General features: G+C 53.2%; 2 protein-coding genes across 4 annotated transcripts in view; both read left to right on the forward strand.

Annotated features, from left to right (window-relative positions):
- carmil1 (capping protein regulator and myosin 1 linker 1) overlaps positions 1-11,385 on the forward strand; it is a 30,090-nt gene extending 18,705 nt beyond the window's left edge. The window contains exons 12-37 of one of the 2 annotated variants that reach the window (XM_030120822.1): positions 127-213; positions 876-979; positions 1,092-1,169; positions 1,331-1,407; positions 1,527-1,631; positions 2,438-2,507; positions 2,625-2,706; positions 4,312-4,411; positions 4,730-4,784; positions 4,997-5,169; positions 5,366-5,434; positions 5,514-5,607; positions 5,709-5,807; positions 5,891-6,019; positions 6,095-6,217; positions 6,345-6,520; positions 7,079-7,166; positions 7,276-7,431; positions 7,505-7,571; positions 7,959-8,304; positions 8,493-8,994; positions 9,766-9,805; positions 9,881-10,009; positions 10,078-10,188; positions 10,583-10,732; positions 11,147-11,385. In XM_030120822.1, the coding sequence (XP_029976682.1) occupies positions 127-213; positions 876-979; positions 1,092-1,169; positions 1,331-1,407; positions 1,527-1,631; positions 2,438-2,507; positions 2,625-2,706; positions 4,312-4,411; positions 4,730-4,784; positions 4,997-5,169; positions 5,366-5,434; positions 5,514-5,607; positions 5,709-5,807; positions 5,891-6,019; positions 6,095-6,217; positions 6,345-6,520; positions 7,079-7,166; positions 7,276-7,431; positions 7,505-7,571; positions 7,959-8,304; positions 8,493-8,994; positions 9,766-9,805; positions 9,881-10,009; positions 10,078-10,188; positions 10,583-10,732; positions 11,147-11,268 (3,332 nt within the window). In that variant the 3' untranslated portion in view covers positions 11,269-11,385. The remainder of the gene's footprint in view (positions 1-126; positions 214-875; positions 980-1,091; positions 1,170-1,330; positions 1,408-1,526; positions 1,632-2,437; positions 2,508-2,624; positions 2,707-4,311; positions 4,412-4,729; positions 4,785-4,996; positions 5,170-5,365; positions 5,435-5,513; positions 5,608-5,708; positions 5,808-5,890; positions 6,020-6,094; positions 6,218-6,344; positions 6,521-7,078; positions 7,167-7,275; positions 7,432-7,504; positions 7,572-7,958; positions 8,305-8,492; positions 8,995-9,765; positions 9,806-9,880; positions 10,010-10,077; positions 10,189-10,582; positions 10,733-11,146) is intronic. The other variant, XM_030120823.1, reaches the window with a different exon arrangement.
- Positions 11,386-13,024: 1,639 nt separating this feature from the next.
- LOC115409585 (secretagogin-like) lies at positions 13,025-18,474 on the forward strand. Of its 2 annotated transcripts, XM_030120824.1 has the most exons (11): positions 13,025-13,481; positions 14,206-14,276; positions 14,641-14,730; positions 14,825-14,914; positions 15,795-15,851; positions 16,052-16,129; positions 16,551-16,606; positions 16,942-16,987; positions 17,263-17,322; positions 17,452-17,520; positions 17,816-18,474. In XM_030120824.1, exons 1-11 carry the CDS (start codon positions 13,424-13,426, stop codon positions 17,939-17,941), a joined length of 801 nt encoding a protein of 266 aa, XP_029976684.1. In that variant the 5' UTR covers positions 13,025-13,423; the 3' UTR covers positions 17,942-18,474. The 2 variants fall into 2 exon arrangements, with proteins under 2 accessions (XP_029976684.1, XP_029976685.1); XM_030120825.1 differs by lacking the exon at positions 17,263-17,322.
- Positions 18,475-21,066: the final 2,592 nt, after the last annotated feature.

Here is a 21,066-nt window from a genome sequence, read left to right on the forward strand (position 1 = left end):
AGTTTGGAGGAGGTTTGGGGACAGTTGAGGGCAGTATGGGGCCAGATAGGGCAGATGGGGGCAGTTTGGGGGCAGAAGGGGCAGATGATCCTCTGGGGTAACCTTTGCTCCCCCTGACGTCTCCAGGTGTCTCAGCTCTCAGCTCTCAGTTGTCCAAACTGCCGATGGGCCTGAAGCAGCTCCACCTGTCCAGAACGTCCCTGTCCCCCAAAGGTGAAGACGCTGAATCGGCTGGAACGGGAGACGCTTGTCCTCCAGTAGTAAACCTGGACACACTCAGCCACTGCTTGGCTTTTTATTTATGGTGAACGCTGTGTTGATCTCACTGTTCTGTTTGAAAACTTTAAATAAGCTTCACTGAGGATGAAGTTGAGGACGAGTGTGAGCTTTACCTGACCCGCTACTTCCTGTCTCACTGTTTCCTGTCTCGTGGTTTCCTGTCTCATTGTTTCCTGTCTTGTTGTTTCCTGTCTCGTTGTTTCCTGTCTCGTGGTTTCCTGTCTCATGGTTTCCTGTCTTGTTGTTTCCTGTCTTGTTGTTTCCTGTCTTGTTGTTTCCTGTCTCGTGGTTTCCTGTCTCGTGGTTTCCTGTCTTGTTGTTTCCTGTCTCGTTGTTTCCTGTCTCGTTGTTTCCTGTCTCGTTGTTTCCTGTCTTGTTGTTTCCTGTCTCGTTGTTTCCTGTCTCGTGGTTTCCTGTCTCGTTGTTTCCTGTCTCGTTGTTTCCTGTCTTGTTGTTTCCTGTCTCGTGGTTTCCTGTCTCGTTGTTACCTGTCTTGTTTCTTCTCTCGTTGTTGGCCGTCTCTTGTCCTGCCTCGGTGTTTTCCGTCTCGTTGTTGTTTCTCGTTGTTTCTGAGTGTGTGTTGTTGGGTGTTGCAGGTGTGAACAGCGTGTGTCAGGCTCTGTGTGTGAACCCGGCGGTGTCCTCCACCCTCACACACCTGGACCTGTCCGGGAACTCTCTCAGAGGAGACGACCTGCAGGTTGCTGCCGTTGTTTTCTGTGTTGTTGTTGTTGTTGTTGTTGTTGTTGTTGTTGTTGTTGTTGTTGTTGTTGTCTCCGCTGCTCACTGCTCCCCTCCCCCACTCCGCTCAGAACCTGCACAGCTTCCTGAGTCACCCCAACTGTGTGGAACACCTGGACCTGTCCAGCAGCGACTGCTCCCTGGAGCAGGTGTGTGTGTGTGTGTGTGTGTGTGTGTGTGTGTGTGTGTGTGTGTGTGTGTGTGTGTGTGTGTGTGTGTGTGTGTGTGTGTGTGTGTGTGTGGTGTGTGTGTGTGTGTGTGTGTGTGTGTGTGTGTGTGTGTGTGAGATGTCTCCGCCTGTGTCTTCCAGGTGTGTGCGTCTCTGCTCAGAGGGTCTCTGAAGTGTCTCTCAGTCCTCAACATGTCCAGAACCGTCTTCTCTCACAGGTGAGACATTGATCCCAGACTCAGAAGTTTCTGTGGCCGTCCGACTGTCTGTCCTCCAGCAGACAGTCAGACTGTCTGTCCTCCAGCAGCAGAGTCAGACTGTCTCTACTGTCCCACAGGAAGCTGAAGGACATCCCTCCGTCCTTCAAGCAGTTCTTCAGCTGTGCTCAGGCTCTGTCCTCCGTCAGTCTGTCCGGAACCAAACTTCCTCTGGAGGCTCTGAAGTAGGAACAGCTCGTTCTGCTGGGTCCTGCTGGGTCCTGCTGGGTCCTGCTGGGTCCTGCTGGGTCCTGCTGGGTCCTGCTGGGTCCTGCTGGGTCCAGCTGGGTCCTGCTGGGTCCTGCTGGGTTCTACTCGGTTCTACTCGGTTCTATTGTTTTCTTTTTAGAGCCTCTTGTATTAATCTTTTCGTCTCATGGTCTGTTCTGTTCTGTTCTGACTCTTTCATTGAGTTGTGTTCTTCTCTCCTGACATTTTATTTTGTTCTGTTCTGTCTTCTCCTCTGTTGTCGTCGATTTGATTCTGTTCTGAAACACGTTCAGTTTTTATTTTATTCTGTTGCTGTTTTTTCTTTCATGTTCTGTTTTTTTCAACATTTTCCAGCCTGTTCTACTGTTTTTTGTATTCCGTCTCTCTTTATCAGTGCTCCTCCGTCAGTGATCATGGCTCCTCTTCCTCCTCCTCCTCCTCCTCCTGCTCCTCCTCCTCCTGCTCCTCCTCCTCCTCTTCCTCCTCCTCCTCTTCCTCCTCCTCCTCTTCCTCCTCCTCCTCCTCCTCCTCCTCCTCCTCCTCCTTTTCCTCCTCCTCCTCTTCCTCCTCCTGCTCCTTCTCCTCCTCCTGCTCCTCCTCCTCTTCCTCCTCCTGCTCCTCCTCCTCCTCCTGCTCCTCCTCCTCTTCCTCCTCCTCCTCCTCCTCCTCCTCCTCTTCCTCCTCCTCCTCCTCCTCTTCCTCCTCCTGCTCCTCCTCCTCTTCCTCCTCCTCCTCCTCCTCCTCCTCCTCCATCAGCTGATCTTCTGTTTTCGGGCTGCAGGTCTTTGTTACTGGGACTCGGCTGCAACCCGAGTCTGAGCGACGTGTCTCTGGACCTGAGCTGCTGCGAGGTGAAAACACACACTGACACACACTGTGACACACACACTGACACACACTGACACACACTGTGGCACACACACTGACACACACACTGACACACACACTGCTCCTGTTCCGTCTCTCAGCTTCGCTCTGGAGGTTCTCAGATTCTGGAGTCCTGCATCGCTGAGATTCCAAACGTCTCCAGTCTGGACGTCTCCGACAACGGTGAGGACCCGTCCCGTCTCCTGGATCCCGGGAACCGGCTCTCAACGTGGTGTTTAACCCAGACCAGGCAGAGCAGCTGGGCTCTGAGTTCACTTTGTACCAGTACTCTCAGCACTAGTACTCTCAGTTCCAGTACTCTCAGCACCAGTACTCCTCAGTACCAGTACTCTCAGTGCCAGTACTCCTCAGTACCAGTACTCTCAGTGCCAGTACTCTCAGCACCAGTACTCTCAGTACCAGTAATCCTCAGCACCAGTAGTCTCAGTTCCAGTACTCCTCAGTACCAGTACTCTCAGTTCCAGTACTCCTCAGTACCAGTACTCTCAGCTCCAGTACTCTCAGTTCCAGTACTCCTCAGTACCAGTACTCTCAGTTCCAGTACTCTCAGTTCCAGTACTCTCAGTGCCAGTACTCTCAGCACCAGTACTCTCAGCGCCAGTACTCTCAGCACCAGTACTCTCAGCGCCAGTACTCTCAGTTCCAGTACTCTCAGTTCCAGTACTCTCAGGACCAGTACTCTCAGTTCCAGTACTCTCAGTGTCAGTACTCTCAGTTCCAGTACTCTCAGTGCCGGTACTCTCAGTACCAGTACTCTCAGTTCCAGTACTCTCAGTACCAGTAATCTCAGTGTCAGTACTCTCAGTTCCAGTACTCTCAGTGCCGGTACTCTCAGTACCAGTACTCTCAGTTCCAGTACTCTCAGTGCCGGTACTCTCAGTACCAGTACTCTCAGTTCCAGTACTTTCAGTACCAGTACTCTCAGTTCCAGTACTCTCAGTTCCAGTACTTTCAGTACCAGTACTCTCAGTTCCAGTAATCTCAGTTCCAGTACTCTCAGTTCCAGTACTTTCAGTACCAGTAATCTCAGTACCAGTACTCCTCTGTACCAGTACTCTCAGGACCAGTACTCTCAGTGCCGGTACGGTCTGGGTTCCTGCTGGTGTCAGCTGGTCCACTGTGCAGTGTGACTCTCTCTGCTGTCTGGTTACAAGCTTCCTCAGCAGTCAGACTGATTGATCCACAGCCGATCAAAACTGATCGAGTCCAGGCTGTCTGTCTATCCGGTTCACAGGCTCAGACCCCCCCACCACCGCCAACGAGGTGACAGTCCAGGTCCCTAGAGCCAGTCTCTGTGTCCGGGTATCGGGTCACCGGGCCCCCCTGCCGTCAGCTGCCGCCCAGTCCACGTTGCCCCCGGTCCCTGCGGTTCCTTCAGTAGCGTGAGGGAACCAGGGGATTTCAGGACCTGACCTTGGTTTTCTGGATCTGTTCTTTGGTTTATGGATCTGATTTTGGATTTCTGGACTTGATCTTTGGTGCTGGACCTGGTGTTTGGTTCTGGACCTGATGTTTGGTTCTGGACCTGGCGTTTGGTTCTGGACCTGGCGTTTGGTGCTGGACCTGATGTTTGGTTCTGGACCTGGTGTTTGGTTCTGGACCTGGTGTTTGGTTCTGGACCTGATGTTTGGTTCTGGACCTGGTGTTTGGTTCTGGACCTGATCTTTGGTTCTGGACCTGGTGTTTGGTTCTGGACCTGACCTTTGGTTCTGGACCTGGTGTTTGGTTCTGGACCTGATCCTTGGTTCTGGACCTGGTGTTTGGTAGGTTTGGACCTGGACCTGACCACCCTTCTGGACTGGCTGGCTAAGAACCGATCCATCCGGCACCTCTCACTGGGCAAGAACTTCAACAACATCAAGTCCAAGTAGGTGACAGAACTTCCTGCTGCACTTCCTGCTGTTTTTCACAATAAAAGATATTGTCAAAAAATGATTCCTGTTCGGTACTTTAAATGTAGGGTTTTTTTTGTTGTTGTTGTTTTTTTTTTGTTTGAAAGAAGTTTGTTTTTCTCACAATAAAACTGATATTATTTATGGTATTTCTATTTTGAATTATCTTCTTATTCTATGCTTTTAATTTGAAACATCTGCAAGTTTTTGATCACAACTTTGAAATTATCATTTGAACTTCTTAAAATGTTTTAATGCGGTGAGTCATGTCTGTTGCTCTCATGTTTCTCCAGAAACTTGTCTTCAGTCCTGGACCACCTGGTCCAGATGATCCAGGAGGAGGAGTCGGTGAGTACAGACGGGGCCGGCGGCGGTCTGTGACGGCGGTCTGTCCGTGACGGCGGTCTGTCCATGACGGCGGTCTGTCCATGACGGTCTCTCCGTGACGGCGGTCTGTCCGTGGCGGCGGTCTGTCTGTGACGGCGGTCTGTCCGTGACAGTCTGTCCGTGACAGTCTGTCCGTGACGGTCTGTCCGTGACGGCGGTCCGTCTCTCTGCAGCCGCTCACCTCGCTCTCGCTGGCCGACTCCAAGCTGAAGGACGGTCTGTCCATCGTCCTCAACGCGCTGGGCAGCAACGCGTCCCTCACCAGGCTGGACATCAGCGGCAACGCCATGGGGGACATGGGGGCCAAGATGCTGGCCAAGGCCCTGCAGATCAACACCAAGCTCAGGTGGAGGGGGCGGGGCTTCCGCTCACCGCCCACTCTGGAAGGACGCTGACGCTGGCTAATGTGTGTGTGTGTGTGTGTGTGTGTGTGTGTGTGTGTGTGTGTGTGTGTGTGTGTGTGTGTGTGTGTGTGTGTGTGTGTGTGTGTGTGTGTGTGTGTGTGTGTGTGTTTGTGTGTGTGTGTGTGTGTGTGTGCGCAGGACTCTGCTGTGGGACCGGAACAGCGTCAGTCCTCAGGGTCTGCAGGACGTGGCCGCCGCTCTAGAGAAGTATGCGTCTCGGACTCGGACCTGGACCCGCGCGGATCCGGACCTGCTGGTGAGACTAACGTGTCCTTTGTCCCCGGAGGAACCACACCATCCGCTTCATGCCCGTCCCCATTGTGGACGCCGCCCAGGCTCTCAAGGCGCACCCGGAGAAGACGGAGGACGCCCTGCTGAAGGTGGCGTCCCGGCGCGTCTCGCCGTGTCTCGCCGTGTCTCGCCGTGTCTCGCCGTGTCTCTCCGTGGACGCCTGACTGAGCTGGACGTCTTCTTCCGGCAGATGGAGCAGTTCCTGCTGAGGAACCACGAGACGAGGAAGTACCTGCAGGAGCAGGCGTACCGGCTGCAGCAGGGCATCGTGACCAGCACCACGCAGCAGGCAGGCCGCCGCGCCCCGCCCCGACCCGACGCCTGACCTCTGACCCTGACCCTGACCCTGACCCTGACCTCTGTCTGCTGCAGATGATGGACACCATGTGTGTGAGGGTGCAGGACCACCTCAACTCGCTGAGGTTCGCCCAGACCGGCGCGGTGCAGGAGGACCTGAAGGCGGCGCAGAACCTCATGGCGGACGCCAAGAACTCCAAGACAGTGAGCAGGCCAGCGCACTCTCCACCGGGGGGCGCCGCAGAGCCTGACCTTCTCCGGTGGTTGTTTTCAATGCAGCTGCTGCCCAACCTGTACCACCTGAAGAGCAGCCCGTCCCGAGGCCCCTGTGTGGCCGCCATCCAGGACAAGCTGCAGTCCATGGCAGGAGAGGTGGGCCGGGTGATGGACGAGCAGCTGCAGGTACCGTCAGACAGAGGAGGAAGACGCTCTGTAGTCTGATGTCAGAGGAGGAAGACGCTGTATAGTCTGATGCATGAAGGAAGATGCTCTATCAGCCGGTGTTAGCTCCGCCCTCTCCGCCCTGCAGACCATGCTGGTGTCCATGCTGGACGCCGCTCAGAGCCTGTGTCCTCATGTGATGAAGAGGACCGGCCTCCGTCAGGAGCTGCAGGAGGCGGCGGCCGGGCGGATGACCATCCCCCGCAGCTTCACCTCCTCCACCCTGCTGGAGCAGTCCGGGGTCGACATCGTCAACAAGATCAGGTCCAGGGGGCGGGGCCATCTGGACCGTGTGTTTACCTGAACCTCCGTCAGTCCTGACGTAGCTCCACAACTGAAACTAGGATCTGGTTCCACATGAGCGGAACCTGAGGTTCTGGATCGTGTGGAACCTCCTGGAGGTTCTGGATCGTGTGGAACCTCCTGGAGCTTCTGGATCGTGTGGGACCTCCTGGAGGTTCTGGATCGTGTGGAACCTCCTGGAGGTTCTGGATCGTGTGGGACCTCCTGGAGGTTCTGGATCGTGTGGAACCTCCTGGAGGTTCTGGATCGTGTGGGACCTACTGGAGGTTCTGGATCGTGTGGAACCTCCTGGAGGTTCTGGATCGTGTGGAACCTCCTGGAGGTTCTGGATCGTGTGGGACCTCCGGGAGGTTCTGGATCCTGTGGGACCTGAAGGAGGTTCTGGATCGTGTGGGATCTCTAGGAGGTTCTGGATCATCTGGAACCTCCAGGAGGTCCTGGATCCTGTGGAACCTCCGGAAGGTTCTGGATCGGGTGGGAGAGAGGTCTTGATGGACTCTGCTGGTCTTGTGTCTCCAGTGAAGTCAAACTGTCCATCGCATCGTTTCTGTCCGACCGCATCGTGGACGAGATCCTGGAGTCTCTGTCCAGATCGCAGCACACTCTGGTTGGTGTCCCTCCACCTTCTGTCCTCGTCGTCCTCCGTCCCCTCAGCCCTGACTCTCCGCCCCCCCACCTGTCTCCACCCGTCTCCACCCGTCTCCGCCCGCCCGCAGGCCGACCATCTGATCCGGAAGGACCAGCCCCTGCTCCGGCCGGAACCCCCAGCGGAACCCGAGGTCCTGGACGAGACGGTCCTGCGGCCAGAGGTCCGGGACGAGGTCGAGAGGCCACCGGGGGGCCCGGGTCTGGAGGACCCCGGCTCCTGCATGGTGAGAGAACGCGGGCCCGTCAGGTTCTGCTGTACCGCCTGTGAGGTTCTGAGGTTCTGCTGGTGTCTTTCAGATGACCCCTAAATCCAAGAGGAAGAGCATCCTGGTCCGGATGCTGCGGCCCGTCTCCGTGGCCTTCGGTGAGTGACGGAATGTCTGGAGTCGCACCGCATCCGGGATGCCATTCTCATCACGTTCTCAAGTTCAGACCAGGAGAACCTTTCTCAGTATGAGGGGAATGTTTCTTACAACCAGAAGAATGGTTCCTTCAGAGTCTCAGGTTCCTTCAGAGTCTCAGGTTCCTTCAGAGTCTCGGGTTCCTTCAGAGTCTCGGGTTCTTCCAGACCCTGGGGTTCTTCCAGAGTCTCGGGTTCTTCCAGACCCTGGGGTTCTTCCAGACCCTGGGGTTCTTCCAGACCCTGGGGTTCTTCCAGAGTCTGGGGTTCTTCCAGAGACTGGGGTTCTTCCAGAACCAGCCTCCACCATCCTGTTAAAGGTTCTTTCCGTTCATCTTCCTGTCTCTTCAGAGATGGAGTTCGACCTGGACAAAGCCCTGGAGGAGGTTCCCATCCACGTGGAGGACCCGCCTCCCCCGCCTCCCCCTCCGGCCTCTGTCCCGTCAGAGCAGATGTCGGGCAGAGGGGGCGGAGCCCTGTCCCCGCCCCCTCCGCCCGTCCTGAGCGAGCTGCCGCCGGCGGAGCTCCGGCCGCTGCAGCACCGCACCAAGCAGCGGCCCAGACCGGCCAGGAGGACCAGACCCGGCCGGCCGGCCGCCGGCGCCCCGCACCCGGCCCAGCAGAGCGGCATCATGGGAAAACTGGACGAAGGCCTGGACGACTTCTTCACCAAGAGAGTGATCAAGCTCAGCTGCAGGTGAGCGTTCTCCAAAGCAAAGGCAGGAACACCGGATGGACTCGTCAGAGCAGAGTGTCGTCGGCGTAGAGATCAATTCCCGTCAGGAAAGTCACTCTGTTCTTCCAGAGAACTGGGAACACGTGGGGAGGTTCTGAGTTTTTGTTGCGCCTTTAAAGTGGAGTGAGACGGTCTCTGATGTCCTGCAGACGTCCTCCAGTCAAAGGTCCGTCCAGCAGCTCGCAGGAAGCGGAGGACAGGAAGCGCGACTCCAGGAAGAGCGGCTTCTTCAACCTCATCAAATCCCGAACGTCGCGCTCAGAGAAGAGTCACGGAGCCGCCGCCGTCACTCCGCCCGCCACCGCCGTCACTCCGCCCGCCACCGCCGTCTCTGTGCCTGCCTCCTCCGTCACTCCGCCCACCTCCTCCCCCGTCAGCGCCGACCAGACGCCTCCTGCTGCTGAGCTCCATCAGGCGCCATCCTCCAGCCACGGAGACTCTGAGGCCGAGGCGTATCCAATCAGCTCCGAGCATGCCGAGGAGGAGAAGGAAGAGGTGGAGGCGGGGCAGCAGCAGGAGGAGGAGGAGGAGATGGAGAACCCCGACAGGAAGGAGAACCCGGTGGTACCCCGTCACATCGGGGTTCCGGTCATGGGGATGGACCTGCTGGCAGAGATGAAGGCCCGGCAGGAGAGGATGGCTGAGAAGAAGGTGCTGAGCTTTACGGCCTCAGGATGCTTCCCCGTCGCAGCGTAGTCGTTCCTACGCCGGCAACCCTACCCCGCCACAGAACATATCTTGCTTCTGCGTCAAGGGAACTCCCTCCTCTGCAATTTCACTGCCAAGCCGCTAGGCAGGCGTGGCGATGTCTTTGTTTCGCAATCGGCAGTCACAACAACAATGCGGCTTCCGTAGCTCCGTCTTACCTAGACATAGATCTATAGACATAGATATCTAGACACGCTGCACTACCGAACAGATATCTGGATATTTGGCATATCTGGTGACACCGGGCTGTGGAGGAGGAGAGGCTGAGCGGACCGTGATGAAATATTGGTGAAACTAATAAGTTTTTGGACGATTAAAGCCGTTTTAGGAGCCCCGTCTGCTAAAAGTATAGAGATGTGCGCCGCTCAATTTTGGATCTAAATTTCTCCCGAAGCACTGTTCAGATCAGAAAAGCCTTCGGGGTGAGTTCTACTTCATTCTATAAACAACGCAAAAGCGGACCAATCACAGCCTTCGACGTTCACGTCACCACATGCGTTGTTAGGATTTTTGGGAAGTGCGCGTCAAGCCCTAGCGTAGGCGCGGCGTAGGGTGCTACGTACACGGCGTAGGAACGGCGTCGCTGTGACGGGGAAGCATCCTGAGGCCTTTAGTGATTCTTAGGAGGGAGGGAGGAAGATGCTCTATGGTCTGGACTGGTCTCGCCCCCCTGGTGCTGCTCTGTTCTACTGACGGTGTTCTTGCTGTTCTCAGGCTGGATCGTCCCCAGCAGACCGAGGCGACTCCGGCAGAGGCGAGTGACTCGGCGTTTCTCCAGAAAACACTTCCTGGAAACAGCTGTTGATCAATCATCCATCTGATCCAGCAGATTGTGAAGAGTCCAGACCGGAGCCCGCCCCCAGATCCAGACCGCCACCCGTGATGTCCCGTGGCTCTGCGCCCCTCAGCCCGACTGGCCCTGGCCCCGAACCCGGACCCGGACCTGGACCCGGACCTGGTGAGTGGGACCTGGACCGTCCCTCCAGCTCTCCGACCGGCATTCATTCTGGGTTTTGCGTCCCTCAGAGCCGCCGGAGGCACCCAGAGGCCCGCTGCCAGCTCCCCGCCTGAAGAGGGCGCCGTCGGAGCCGGAGAGCCCCGGCAGGAGCCCCGCAGGCCCCCCGTCTCCGCTGGACGGTCCGTATAGCAGCAGGTTCTCTGCTGGAACAGGAACCTCAGCCCGGGCGGCTCTGCGCCTGTCATACCAGCTCTCTCCACTAGATGGTGCCATTGCTCCTGATGACCTGAGCTCAACAGTCTTAATGGATTTTCTTTTACTTTCTTCTTCTGTCTGATTTTGGTGGGTGCGGTTGATCTGAGGGGTTTAAAACAGACTTTCTGCTCTGATGTGACGATCGCTCTTCTTTTAGATTTCCTCCTGCAGGACGAGATTTTAAAATGAGAGACGAGAAGAGACGCTCGTTTAAACACTATCCGTCAAAATTCAGTGGAAATGTTCCCTGTTGCTGTTTACAGTGTAGAAAACATCTTCCTCCTCCTCCTCCTCTTCCTCTTCCTCTTCCTCTCACAGTAGATCCCCAGACTGAAGCGTTGGATCCACTCGGTGCGGGAATCGAACACGGCGTTGGCGGCAGGCAGTGGTCCTCTCTGAAGAGCTCGTCCACTTCTCCTCCGTCCAGGACGGACGACCGGGAACGAGCCAAGTCCCTCCCTGCCAACGGTTCGACCAATCACATCACAGCTCACCTCCAAGTCCAGCAGTCATGAATGATTTGTAAAAGCTTTTTTAGAACAACAGACGGAGAGACGAGCAGCTGAGAGAAAACAGTCCTGATGGGTCAAGAGTAAAGGGAGTGAGTTTAGAGTGAATGGAGTGAGTTTAGAGTGAATGGAGTGAGTTGGAAGTGTAGCTAAAATGAGTCTGGAGTAAAAGAAGTGAGTTTAGAGTTAATTGAATGATTTTTAAGTTAATGGAGCCACTTTAGAGTTAATGCGTTGAATTTAATGGGAGCTACGAGTTAATGAATGGACTTTAGAGTGAGTTATGAGTGAATGGAGTGACTTCTGAGCCAGTGGAGTGAGTTTGGAGTGGGTTGTGAGTTGTTCCTTATCTGTTCCTTCTGGTCGTCTGCAGCGAGGCCTCCCTCTGTGGGCGACGCTGACCTCGGTCCGTCTGAAGACCGGTTCCTGAACCAGGAAGCCGCCGGCGACCGATCGGAGGAGGAGGACTCGACTGACGACGCCGCTTCAGCCTGATCCGGATCCAGAACTCGGAACCCGGAACCCGGAGCTGCAGGACGGCAGCAGAAACAATCAGAGAACTGTTTTATATCCTGCTAACATTCCTTTAATTACACAGAAACGTGAATTTTCTCCTTTCATGCCTTTTTTTCTAAATCACAACGTCCAGGTTTTATCCTCACGTTGTTTCTCCTACTTTGAGTCAAAGATGCTTTTGCATCAAATAAAAACATTCAATTTGAGCCGCTGCGGAAGAAATGAACTGAAGATGAGAAGCGAGTGTTCAGAGACCTGCTCTACATGAAATCATCAGTCTGGACTCGTTTCTACAAGACGTCAGCCTCTTGGTGTAATACTAGTTTTCACCAGCAGGTGGCGTGGTTACTGAAGCATCGCGTTTATTCTTTAATTTTTTTTTTTTTTTCTGGAGGACGGTATTTGTTAGTTAGCGGAATGCTGTCCTGCTATTCTCGTCAACATTCTCCAGATTCACCAGTATTCAGGTTTGTTGTTTTCCACTCAGGAAATGAAACGCTCCCATTTCCCAGTTGCTCTTGAACACACCTCGGACTGAGACTGAATGTAGAGACAGTAAAGTGTTTCAACATCGACCTCAGGTAAAACATGACTGCTGAGAGGAACAGGCTGACATTGTCCCTGTAATACCATGTTCCACCACCAGGCGGCGCAGCGCGTCACTCTGGTTTCCTCCATTCAGTCCAAGAACAGAAGAAGAAGCTGATCCACAACATTTCAGCCGTCAGCTGATAAGTTTGTTTATTTCACAGCTGCTGTTCAAATTCCCAGAGTCCAGTTGGAATTTCCCTTTTGGCGCTTTAAACTGTTTATGATGACAGTTGTAATAGCAGTTTGAACCAGCAGGTGGTGCCGTGAGTCGCTTTCCATCCGCCATCCATACCCTGAACACAACACTGCTGCTGTACCCTGAACACAACACACCTCCCGCTGCTGTACCCTGAACACAACACACCTCCTCCTGCTGCTGTACCCTGAACACAACACACCTCCTCCTGCTGCTGTACCCTGAACACAACACGCCTCCTGCTGCTGTACCCTGAACACAACACTGCTGCTGTACCCTGAACACAACACGCCTCCTGCCGCTGTACCCTGAACACAACACGCCTCCTGCTGCTGTACCCTGAACACAACACTGCTGCTGTACCCTGAACACAACACTGCTGCTGTACCCTGAACACAACACGCCTCCTGCCGCTGTACCCTGAACACAACACGCCTCCTGCTGCTGTACCCTGAACACAACACTGCTGCTGTACCCTGAACACAACACTGCTGCTGTACCCTGAACACAACACGCCTCCTGCTGCTGTACCCTGAACACAACACGCCTCCTGCTGCTGTACCCTGAACACAACACTGCTGCTGTACCCTGAACACAACACGCCTCCCGCTGCTGTACCCTGAACACAACACGCCTCCTGCTGCTGTACCCTGAACACAACACGCCTCCTGCTGCTGTACCCTGAACACAACACACCTCCTGCTGCTGTACCCTGAACACAACACGCCTCCTGCTGCTGTACCCTGAATACAACACGCCTCCCGCTGCTGTACCCTGAACACAACACGCCTCCTGCTGCTGTACCCTGAACACAACACTGCTGCTGTACCCTGAACACAACACTGCTGCTGTACCCTGAACACAACACGCCTCCTGCTGCTGTACCCTGAACACAACACACCTCCTGCTGCTGTACCCTGAACACAACACGCCTCCCGCTGCTGTACCCTGAACACAACACGCCTCCTGCTGCTGTACCCTGAACACAACACGCCTCCCGCTGCTGTACCCTGAACACAACACGCCTCCTGCTGCTGTACCCTGACCAGAGGAGAAAACGATATAAGCTTTATAGCAGAAATGTGATTTGTATGGCGGTTCTTTCGGAGCGGTGTTGACGGTTCTTGTGTTTCGCTGCTGTTCTTTGTTTGGAAAAAGAATAAAGTGTTTTTCAGATTCTTGTTTCGTGTCGAGGGCTGCTGGTCTGGCGGTCTGGGTGTTTCTGTGGGGCTGGCTCCAGCTCCTCTCTCTCCTCCCTCTGCTCTATCCTCCCTCGGCTCCTCGTCTCTGAGCAGACAGTCCGTCCTCGTCCCCGTCCTCGTCTCTGCTCATCTGGACGCCGGCAGCATGGACTCACTGGACGCTGCAGCTTTCCTGCAGATCTGGAAACATTTCGACAGAGACGGTGAGTGAAGACACGGATATGGATCCGCACTCTGGATTTTCTGATTCAGCATCTCAGTGAAGGTGAAGGAAATAGTGAAAAGATGGAAATGAAATGTCTTCTCAGACTGGAGCTGGAAAAACACCCAACAAAATGTAGAATTTCCCAAAGCAAAGTGAACTGAAGACTCATTAAAAGAAAAAGTCTCCCCTGAGCCAGCTCCATTTAAAATTATTTAACTTCTCAGTTTACATTTGGAGGAAATGTGGAAAATATTGGCGAAAGCTCTAATCTGGGGATTCCTCTGGAAATGCTCTGCTTCTCATGAAAATGGAAGTTTGACCTTTTTTTTTATTGTTATTGTTATTATCATTATTATTATTTTATTTTAATTCAGATAATTACTGTCTATAAGACAAGACAAAATCGTTCTTTACAGAAGTGATCCAGTGATATGGTCTTCAGTGAACGAAGCAGAAGAGCTTCAGTTATTTTACTTTCTGTCATTAAACTGAATTATGTACAAAATGCCAATTAGACAATTAATGACATCAAAGTCTGAACAAAACGAGTTCAGAGTCTATAAAGATAATCTGGAGTTATTGGAGAAAGTAGATTTTTGTATTTTCATTTTAAAGAGGAAAGAAATTATGAAAAACAAACAAAAACACTCCAGTTAGTACAGATGCAAATTATGTGTGTGTGTGTGTGTGTGTGTGTGTGTGTGTGTGTGTGTGTGTTCCAGATGTGGGCTCCATCGACGGCGAACAGCTGGAGTCTTTCTTCCATTTTGCTCTGCAGAAAAACAACATGAAGGTAAATTTCATCATAATATCGTGAGTGGAGCCTGTCCTGCTGTCACGGATGGAGTGTGTGTGTGTGTGTGTGTGTGTGTGTGTGTGTGTGTGTGTGTGTGTGTGTGTGTGTGTGTGTGTGTGTGTGTGTGTGTGTGTGTGTGTGTGTCTTGTTGAAACTGTACTAATTTCCTGTTTGAGTCTGATGAGCCTCCTGAACACAGTGGAGTCAAAAATAGTCAGTGGACCGAAAACCGTAGCAGCATCCATCCATCCATCCATCTGTCATTCCGTCCATCCCTCCATCTTCCTTCCATCATCCCTCCATCCCTCGCTCCTTCCATCCATCATCCCTCCATCACAGTCAGTCTTCTCTCTGTTTCCAGAAGGAAGACGTCAGTGAGGAGAAACTGAGACGACTGAGAGAAAGACTGACATCAGTTTCCTCAGCTGCAGGTCGCCTGAGCTTCAGAGAGGTGATCAGAGGCACCGGGGGGGGGGGGGGGGGGGGGGGGGGGTTTGCTGGAACAGCCGAGGAGCTTGAGGAGATGAACCCTGCTGTCGTTGCAGCTGGCCACCATGATGCTTCCTGAGGACGAGAACTTCCTGCTGTTCTTCCGCACCGAGACGCCGCTGGACAACAGCGTGGAGTTCATGAGGGTGAGAGGTCACGGGGTGAGAGGACATGGGGTGAGAGGACATGAGGGTGAGAGGTCACAGGGTGAGAGGTCAGGAGGGTGAGAGGTCACAGGGTGAGAGGTCAGGAGGGTGAGAGGTCACGGGGTGAGAGGACATGAGGGTGAGACGTCACAGGGTGAGAGGTCAGGAGGGTGAGAGGACATGAGGGTGAGAGGTCACAGGGTGAGAGGACATGAGGGTGAGAGGTCACAGGGTGAGAGGTCAGGAGGGCGAGAGGTCACAGGGTGAGAGGTCACAGGGTGAGACGTCACAGGGTGAGAGGTCAGGAGGGTGAGAGGTCACAGGGTGAGAGGTCAGGAGGGTGAGAGGTCACAGGGTGAGAGGTCAGGAGGGTGAGAGGTCACGGGGTGAGAGGACATGAGGGTGAGACGTCACAGGGTGAGAGGTCAGGAGGGTGAGAGGACATGAGGGTGAGAGGTCACAGGGTGAGAGGACATGAGGGTGAGAGGTCACAGGGTGAGAGGTCAGGAGGGCGAGAGGTCACAGGGTGAGAGGTCACAGGGTGAGACGTCACAGGGTGAGAGGTCAGGAGGGTGAGAGGTCACAGGGTGAGAGGTCAGGAGGGTGAGAGGTCACGGGGTGAGAGGTCAGGAGGGTGAGAGGTCAGGGTGATTCCCAGTAGCAGGCGGCGTCACTGAGCGTCTGGTCAGACGACGTGGAGGAAACGTCCGTTTCTCTGACTGTGGATCCAGGACAGGTTCAGGGAGTCTGGGGTCTGAGATCTGGGGTCTGGAGGTCTGGGGTTCCGGGGGTCTGGGTTCTGGGCTGGACAGAGTTCTTGAGGGAAACGTAAACTTCATGAGACGCTGCTGCTGGTAGGAAGGGTGCGTTTGTTTTGCAGATCTGGAGAAACTACGACTCGGACGGCAGCGGCTTCATCTCCGCCGCGGAGCTGCAGGTGAGCTTTTTTTCTCAGACTGAACAGAGTTTAACCGCGACTGAATCCAGACTGAGGACGGTCATCAGGACGGTCCTCAGGACGGTCCTCAGCCCGGTCCTCGGCCCGGTCCTCAGCCCGGTCCTCAGCCCGGTCCTCAGCCCGGTCCTCAGCCCGGTGCTCAGCCCGGTCCTCAGGCAGGTCTCCGTCTCCTCCTGCAGGGTTTCCTCCAGGACCTGTTCCTGCAGCACGGACGCAACGTCAGTCCAGAGAAGCTGGAGGGATACACCGTTACCATGGTAACCAAGAGGAGACTGCTCACTCCTGCTCACCACTGCTCACTCTTTCTCACTCCTGATCACTCCTTCTCACTACTGATCACTTCTAAGCACTCCTGCTAAGTGCTGCTCACTCCTTCTCACTACTGATCACTCCTGCTAACTGCTGATCATTACTGCTCACTCGTTCTCACTCCTGCTCACTTGTAATCACTCCTGCGAACTGCTGCTCACTTTTTGTCACTCCTGCTCGCTACTGATCACTGCTTTTCACTGCTGCTCACTACTGATCACTCCTAAGCACTCCTGCTAACTCCTGCTTACTACTGATCACTCCTGTTCACTCTTGATCGCTCCTCACTGCTGCTCACTCCTGTTCACTCTTGATCACTACTGCTCACTCCTGCTCACTGCTAACCTCACTCTGTTTCTCTTGCTGCAGATGAAAATCTTCGACAGGAACGGCGACGGCCGGCTGGACCTGAACGACCTGGCCAGGTAACCCGGCACAGACCCGGTCTGAGGAAAACCTGGTCCGGTCCAAACCTCAGGATCTGTAGACTCAGCAGGAAGCTACATGCTAGCTAAACCTGAGCTCAACTCAAAGTTCAGTGACTCTTTCTGAGTAGAAAAAAAATCAGTTTCTCTCAAGTATCGTTAAAAAATGTAAATCTGTGCCAGTGATGAAATCAAAGGTCATCCATCGACCTTCAGGTGACCTTTATGTGTCAGTGTTTTATCTCTGTTTTGAAGCAAACAGCTGAGGTTCTGTTCTGTCAGAGTGTGATCGGGCCTCACTCTGCTCACTCCATCGTTTTCTCTCTTCTCTGCAGGATTTTGTCCCTGAAAGAAAACTTCCTGCTGAAATTCAGAACAGACGTGAGTTTGAATGTTTGACGTTCTGGAGATGTGAGGAGGAGGAGGAGGAGGAGGAGGAGGAGGAAGAGGAGGAGGAGGAGGAGGAGGAGGAGGAAGAGGAGGTATAGGAGGAGGAGGAGGAGGAGGAGGAGGAGTGAGGGGGAGGAAGAGGAGGAGGAGGAGGAGGAAGAGGAGGTATAGGAGGAGGAGGAGGAGGTATATGAGGAGGAGGAGGAGGAGGAAGAGGAGGAGGAGGAGGAGGAGGAGGATTTTGAAATGTGACGTCTCGCTCTCAGGCCTGCAGTCAGGAGGACAGACGGAGGGACTTCGAGAAGATCTTCTCTCACTACGACGTCGTAAATTCACTTTAATCTCTAATGTTCACCCCAACTGCTGTGTTAGATTGTCTCATTAAACGTGTGTGTGTGTGTGTGTGTGTGTGTGTGTGTGTGTGTGTGTGTGTGTGTGTGTGTGTGCGTGCGCAGAGTAAGACCGGGGAGCTGGAGGGTCCAGAGGTGGACGGGTTCGTCAAAGACATGATGGAGCTGGTGAAGGTAAAACGTTTCATCCTGGAGTAACTTTATTTTGAAGGCGTAAAGTTTCCCTCAGTGCCTGGAAGGAACTGACGCTCCCGAAGTAATCTGATACATGATTTTATTACAATTACCAGAACGTGCCAGCAGGGGAGGATTAATAAATGCAGCCGTTTGTTCTCAGTGTTTAAAACCAAATCAGAGACTCAGAGTCTTCCTCAGACCAGGACAGAGTTCTAGAGACTCTCCAGTGATGTCTCTGATGTGAGCCTGTCCCCGTCCCCGTCCCCGTCCCCGTCCCCCTCTGCTCCTGCAGCCCAGCATCAGTGGAACCGACCTGGACAAGTTCAGAAAGGCTCTGATGAGTCACTGCGACGTCAACGGAGACGGAAAGATCCAGAAGAACGAGCTGGCTCTCTGCCTGGGCCTGAAGCTCAGCTAACAGAGCGAGGGACACGCCCACTGGACACGCCCACTGGACACGCCCACCAACATACTCTCATCAGGACACACCCACATGACACCTACATTAGGACACTAAGACACTCCCACCGGGACACTCCCCCTGGGGACCTCCAGGACACGCCCCCCATGCGGCCCTCCAGGACACGCCCCCTCCCCATCAGTCCCTCCCTCTCCCCTCCTCTCATCCTTCCGTCTCTCCTCTGGACTCTCCATTGTTTTCTTCACATCGTCTTGTTGCTTCTGCATCTTGACCGCCTCTGTGATCTCTAGCGCCCCTTCAGGGGTCCCAGACTTCAGGTTGAGAACCACAGAGTCCTGGTTGTCCTTATTTCCAAACTTCTTTCGAGCTCCGAGCATCGTGGGAAATTTTGTGCGTGAAACATGATCTGTGTGAAACATCCATCCTGGATAGGAAGTAGATCGCGGAACACTGAGTGTGTTGTGTAGAGTGCTGTTTGTGTGATGAAGTTGTGACACTGTTGAAATGAATTGTGGGTAATAAAAAGTGTTTCAGCTGTTTGATCCTCTCATTATTGGATTCTGGGATTTATTGACGGTTTATCTCCAGCGAGTCGCTTCGTGAAGCAGCGTCGGTGCAGCTGGTCCTGCTCGCCACTCGGTAACCATGGAAACCTCCTAATCACCCCCGGCGACGCCTGTAATTAGCTCTTTTTAGAGCAACCGCATTGAGAGGCGTCCACGGAGCGGGCCCGCTTCAAAACGCAGGGAAACAGACAAACGGTGCTGGAATCGAACCAACAACCTCCAGGGACAGAGGCAGAGAACGGAACACCGACACTGAAGACAGTCCATCCAGGCTGTCCTCACATTTCACGGAACTAACGCATGAAACACCATGTTCATGTGGAATCAGTCACATTCATGGAGTCACTGGAATTCATCAGGCCAGAAAACCAAACCAAACCAGTGGGAGTGATGCTAATTAGCATATTAAAAAACAAAGTTTTGCACATGTGATTAAATTAGACTGCAGTGAAGACGATGATTTGGAGAAAATTTGATATTTTTACTTTAAAATTCCATTCAGGAAGTTAAACTGTCACAGATTATAGATTCAGGGCCCACAATCCAAAAGATTTATTTACAAGTATTTATCTGTTTATTTTTACATAATCTGGACTTCCAGCTTTTAAAATCCATGAGAACAGGAATTGAAAAAAATCAGAATACTGTGGAGGAATCAGCTGACGGAGCATCTCCATCATTTCATCTCCCAGCAGGACCCGGTCCCCGGCCAAACCGCCAGAAGCACCAGAACCCGGTTTGATGCCCGGCCCTTCACGGTGCTGGACTGGCCAGAACCCCACTGAGAGCCTCGGGTTTAATCAGGAGGACAATGAGGACCACCAGACCCAGAGACAAAGAAGAGCTGCCAGCCAGCTGATCCGGGCTTCCAGAAGCTTTTCTGTTGCTGAAACTGAGACGTAGATTTGATTTCTCACAGTTTTCTCATTTTATGAATTCCCGTTTTTTTAGGCTTTATGAGCTGGACGCCCAACTTTTATAAAAATGAATAAATAAACAAACAAATACTTTCATCATTTCAGTAGTGAGCCCTGAATCTATAATCTATGAAAGTTTTTGAATGGAATTATGGAAACAGACAGGCCGTGAGGTGGAAGCCGTATGGCTTCATCCCGCTCCCACACAGGGGCACCGCAGTCTTTCAACGTATTTAAAAAGATGAACTGGTTCTGAGCAACACGTTAAAAGTTCTCCATTTGTAATCCTGCAGTTTTTTTTAAATCAGTGTTTGAAGTCGGTACTATTTACTTTCCTGGCGTAGTGATACTGTTGTCGTGCTGCGGTTTGAGTCATGTGGAGCCTGCTGGTCCAATCAGAGGGCACCAAATATTCAAGATGTAGAAGCTCTGCAGAAGGTCAAACTAAACTACCGAGCAGCAGTAATGAGACGTTGTCTGACAGGTGGGCCACACGGTGGGGCAGTGGCTAGCGCTTGTGCCTCACAGCAAGAAGGTCCCTGGTTCCAATACCGGCCGGGGCTCAGGCCGGTCTGTGTGGAGTTTGCATGTTCTCCCCGTGTGTGTGTGGGTTCTCTCCAGGTACTCTGGATTCCTCCCACGGTCCAAAAACATGCATGTCAGGTGAAGTGGTCTCCCTGAATTGCCCCTAGGTGTGAATGTGTGAGTGGTTGTATGTCTGTGTATATATGTCAGCGCTGCGCCAGACTGGCGACCTGTCCAGGTGACCCCGCCTTCGCCCACAGCAGCTGGGACCGGCTCCAGCCACCCGCCAGCCCAAAAGGGAAGAAGCGGTAGATAGTGAATGTCTGAGAGGCGTTATGTGTCCCCCTCACCCACTGGTAGAGGACGGGGGCGTTAACCTGGATGACTGAAAATCCTGCTCCTCAAAGTGTGAATGTATCAATGTCAGTTTATGAGAGATTTTGTGTTGCTAAAATGGATGTTGATAAATAAAACAAGTGAATTTAGCATCATAGAAGTTCACTGACAAAAAAACTGCAGCATGTATTGCAGAGAACTTTTAACCTGAAGTCTGTCAGGGTATATTCTAAACAAAAATGCATCTAAAAAGCAGTGCCCAGACATGAGAGCGAAAATCATTTTCTAGCCACTTTTTCATGGTTCACCTTATGGCCTAAGATAAACCTTTTTGGAACGAGTCTGTGTTTATCTGTGACTTCTCCATGAACCATGAGCTGTTTGGTTTTATTCTCATGGAGTCGTTTGTCCGTGTCTCACCATAACACCGTTATTCGCAGCCTTGCCTCAGGTATTTGAAATGAAAATGAATTTATTTGAGAGGAAACAAAAGTCTCTGTGAGTCTGAGTTCTGCTGGATCCGTGTGTCCCTGGACCGGAGACGTGGACCCGAGTCTCTGAACCTCATCGAGGTCGACGATCTGAACGAGCTGCAGCTGCTCTGACGGCCGCCGCCTGCTGATTGGATGACGGGCGGAGCTGGAGCTCAGAAAGCTGCCGGAGCGGCTGCCTGGTTTCTCTTCAGTCGCGTGGCGTCTTGCCGGCTGAGGCGGTCCGGACGATGGATTTTCAGCTTTCTGTGAGGTATGGTCCTAGTCCGGGGTCCGGGGTCTGGGGG

This window comes from Salarias fasciatus, chromosome 22 (assembly GCF_902148845.1).
Source record: "Salarias fasciatus chromosome 22, fSalaFa1.1, whole genome shotgun sequence".
Lineage (NCBI taxonomy): Eukaryota > Metazoa > Chordata > Actinopteri > Blenniiformes > Blenniidae > Salarias > Salarias fasciatus.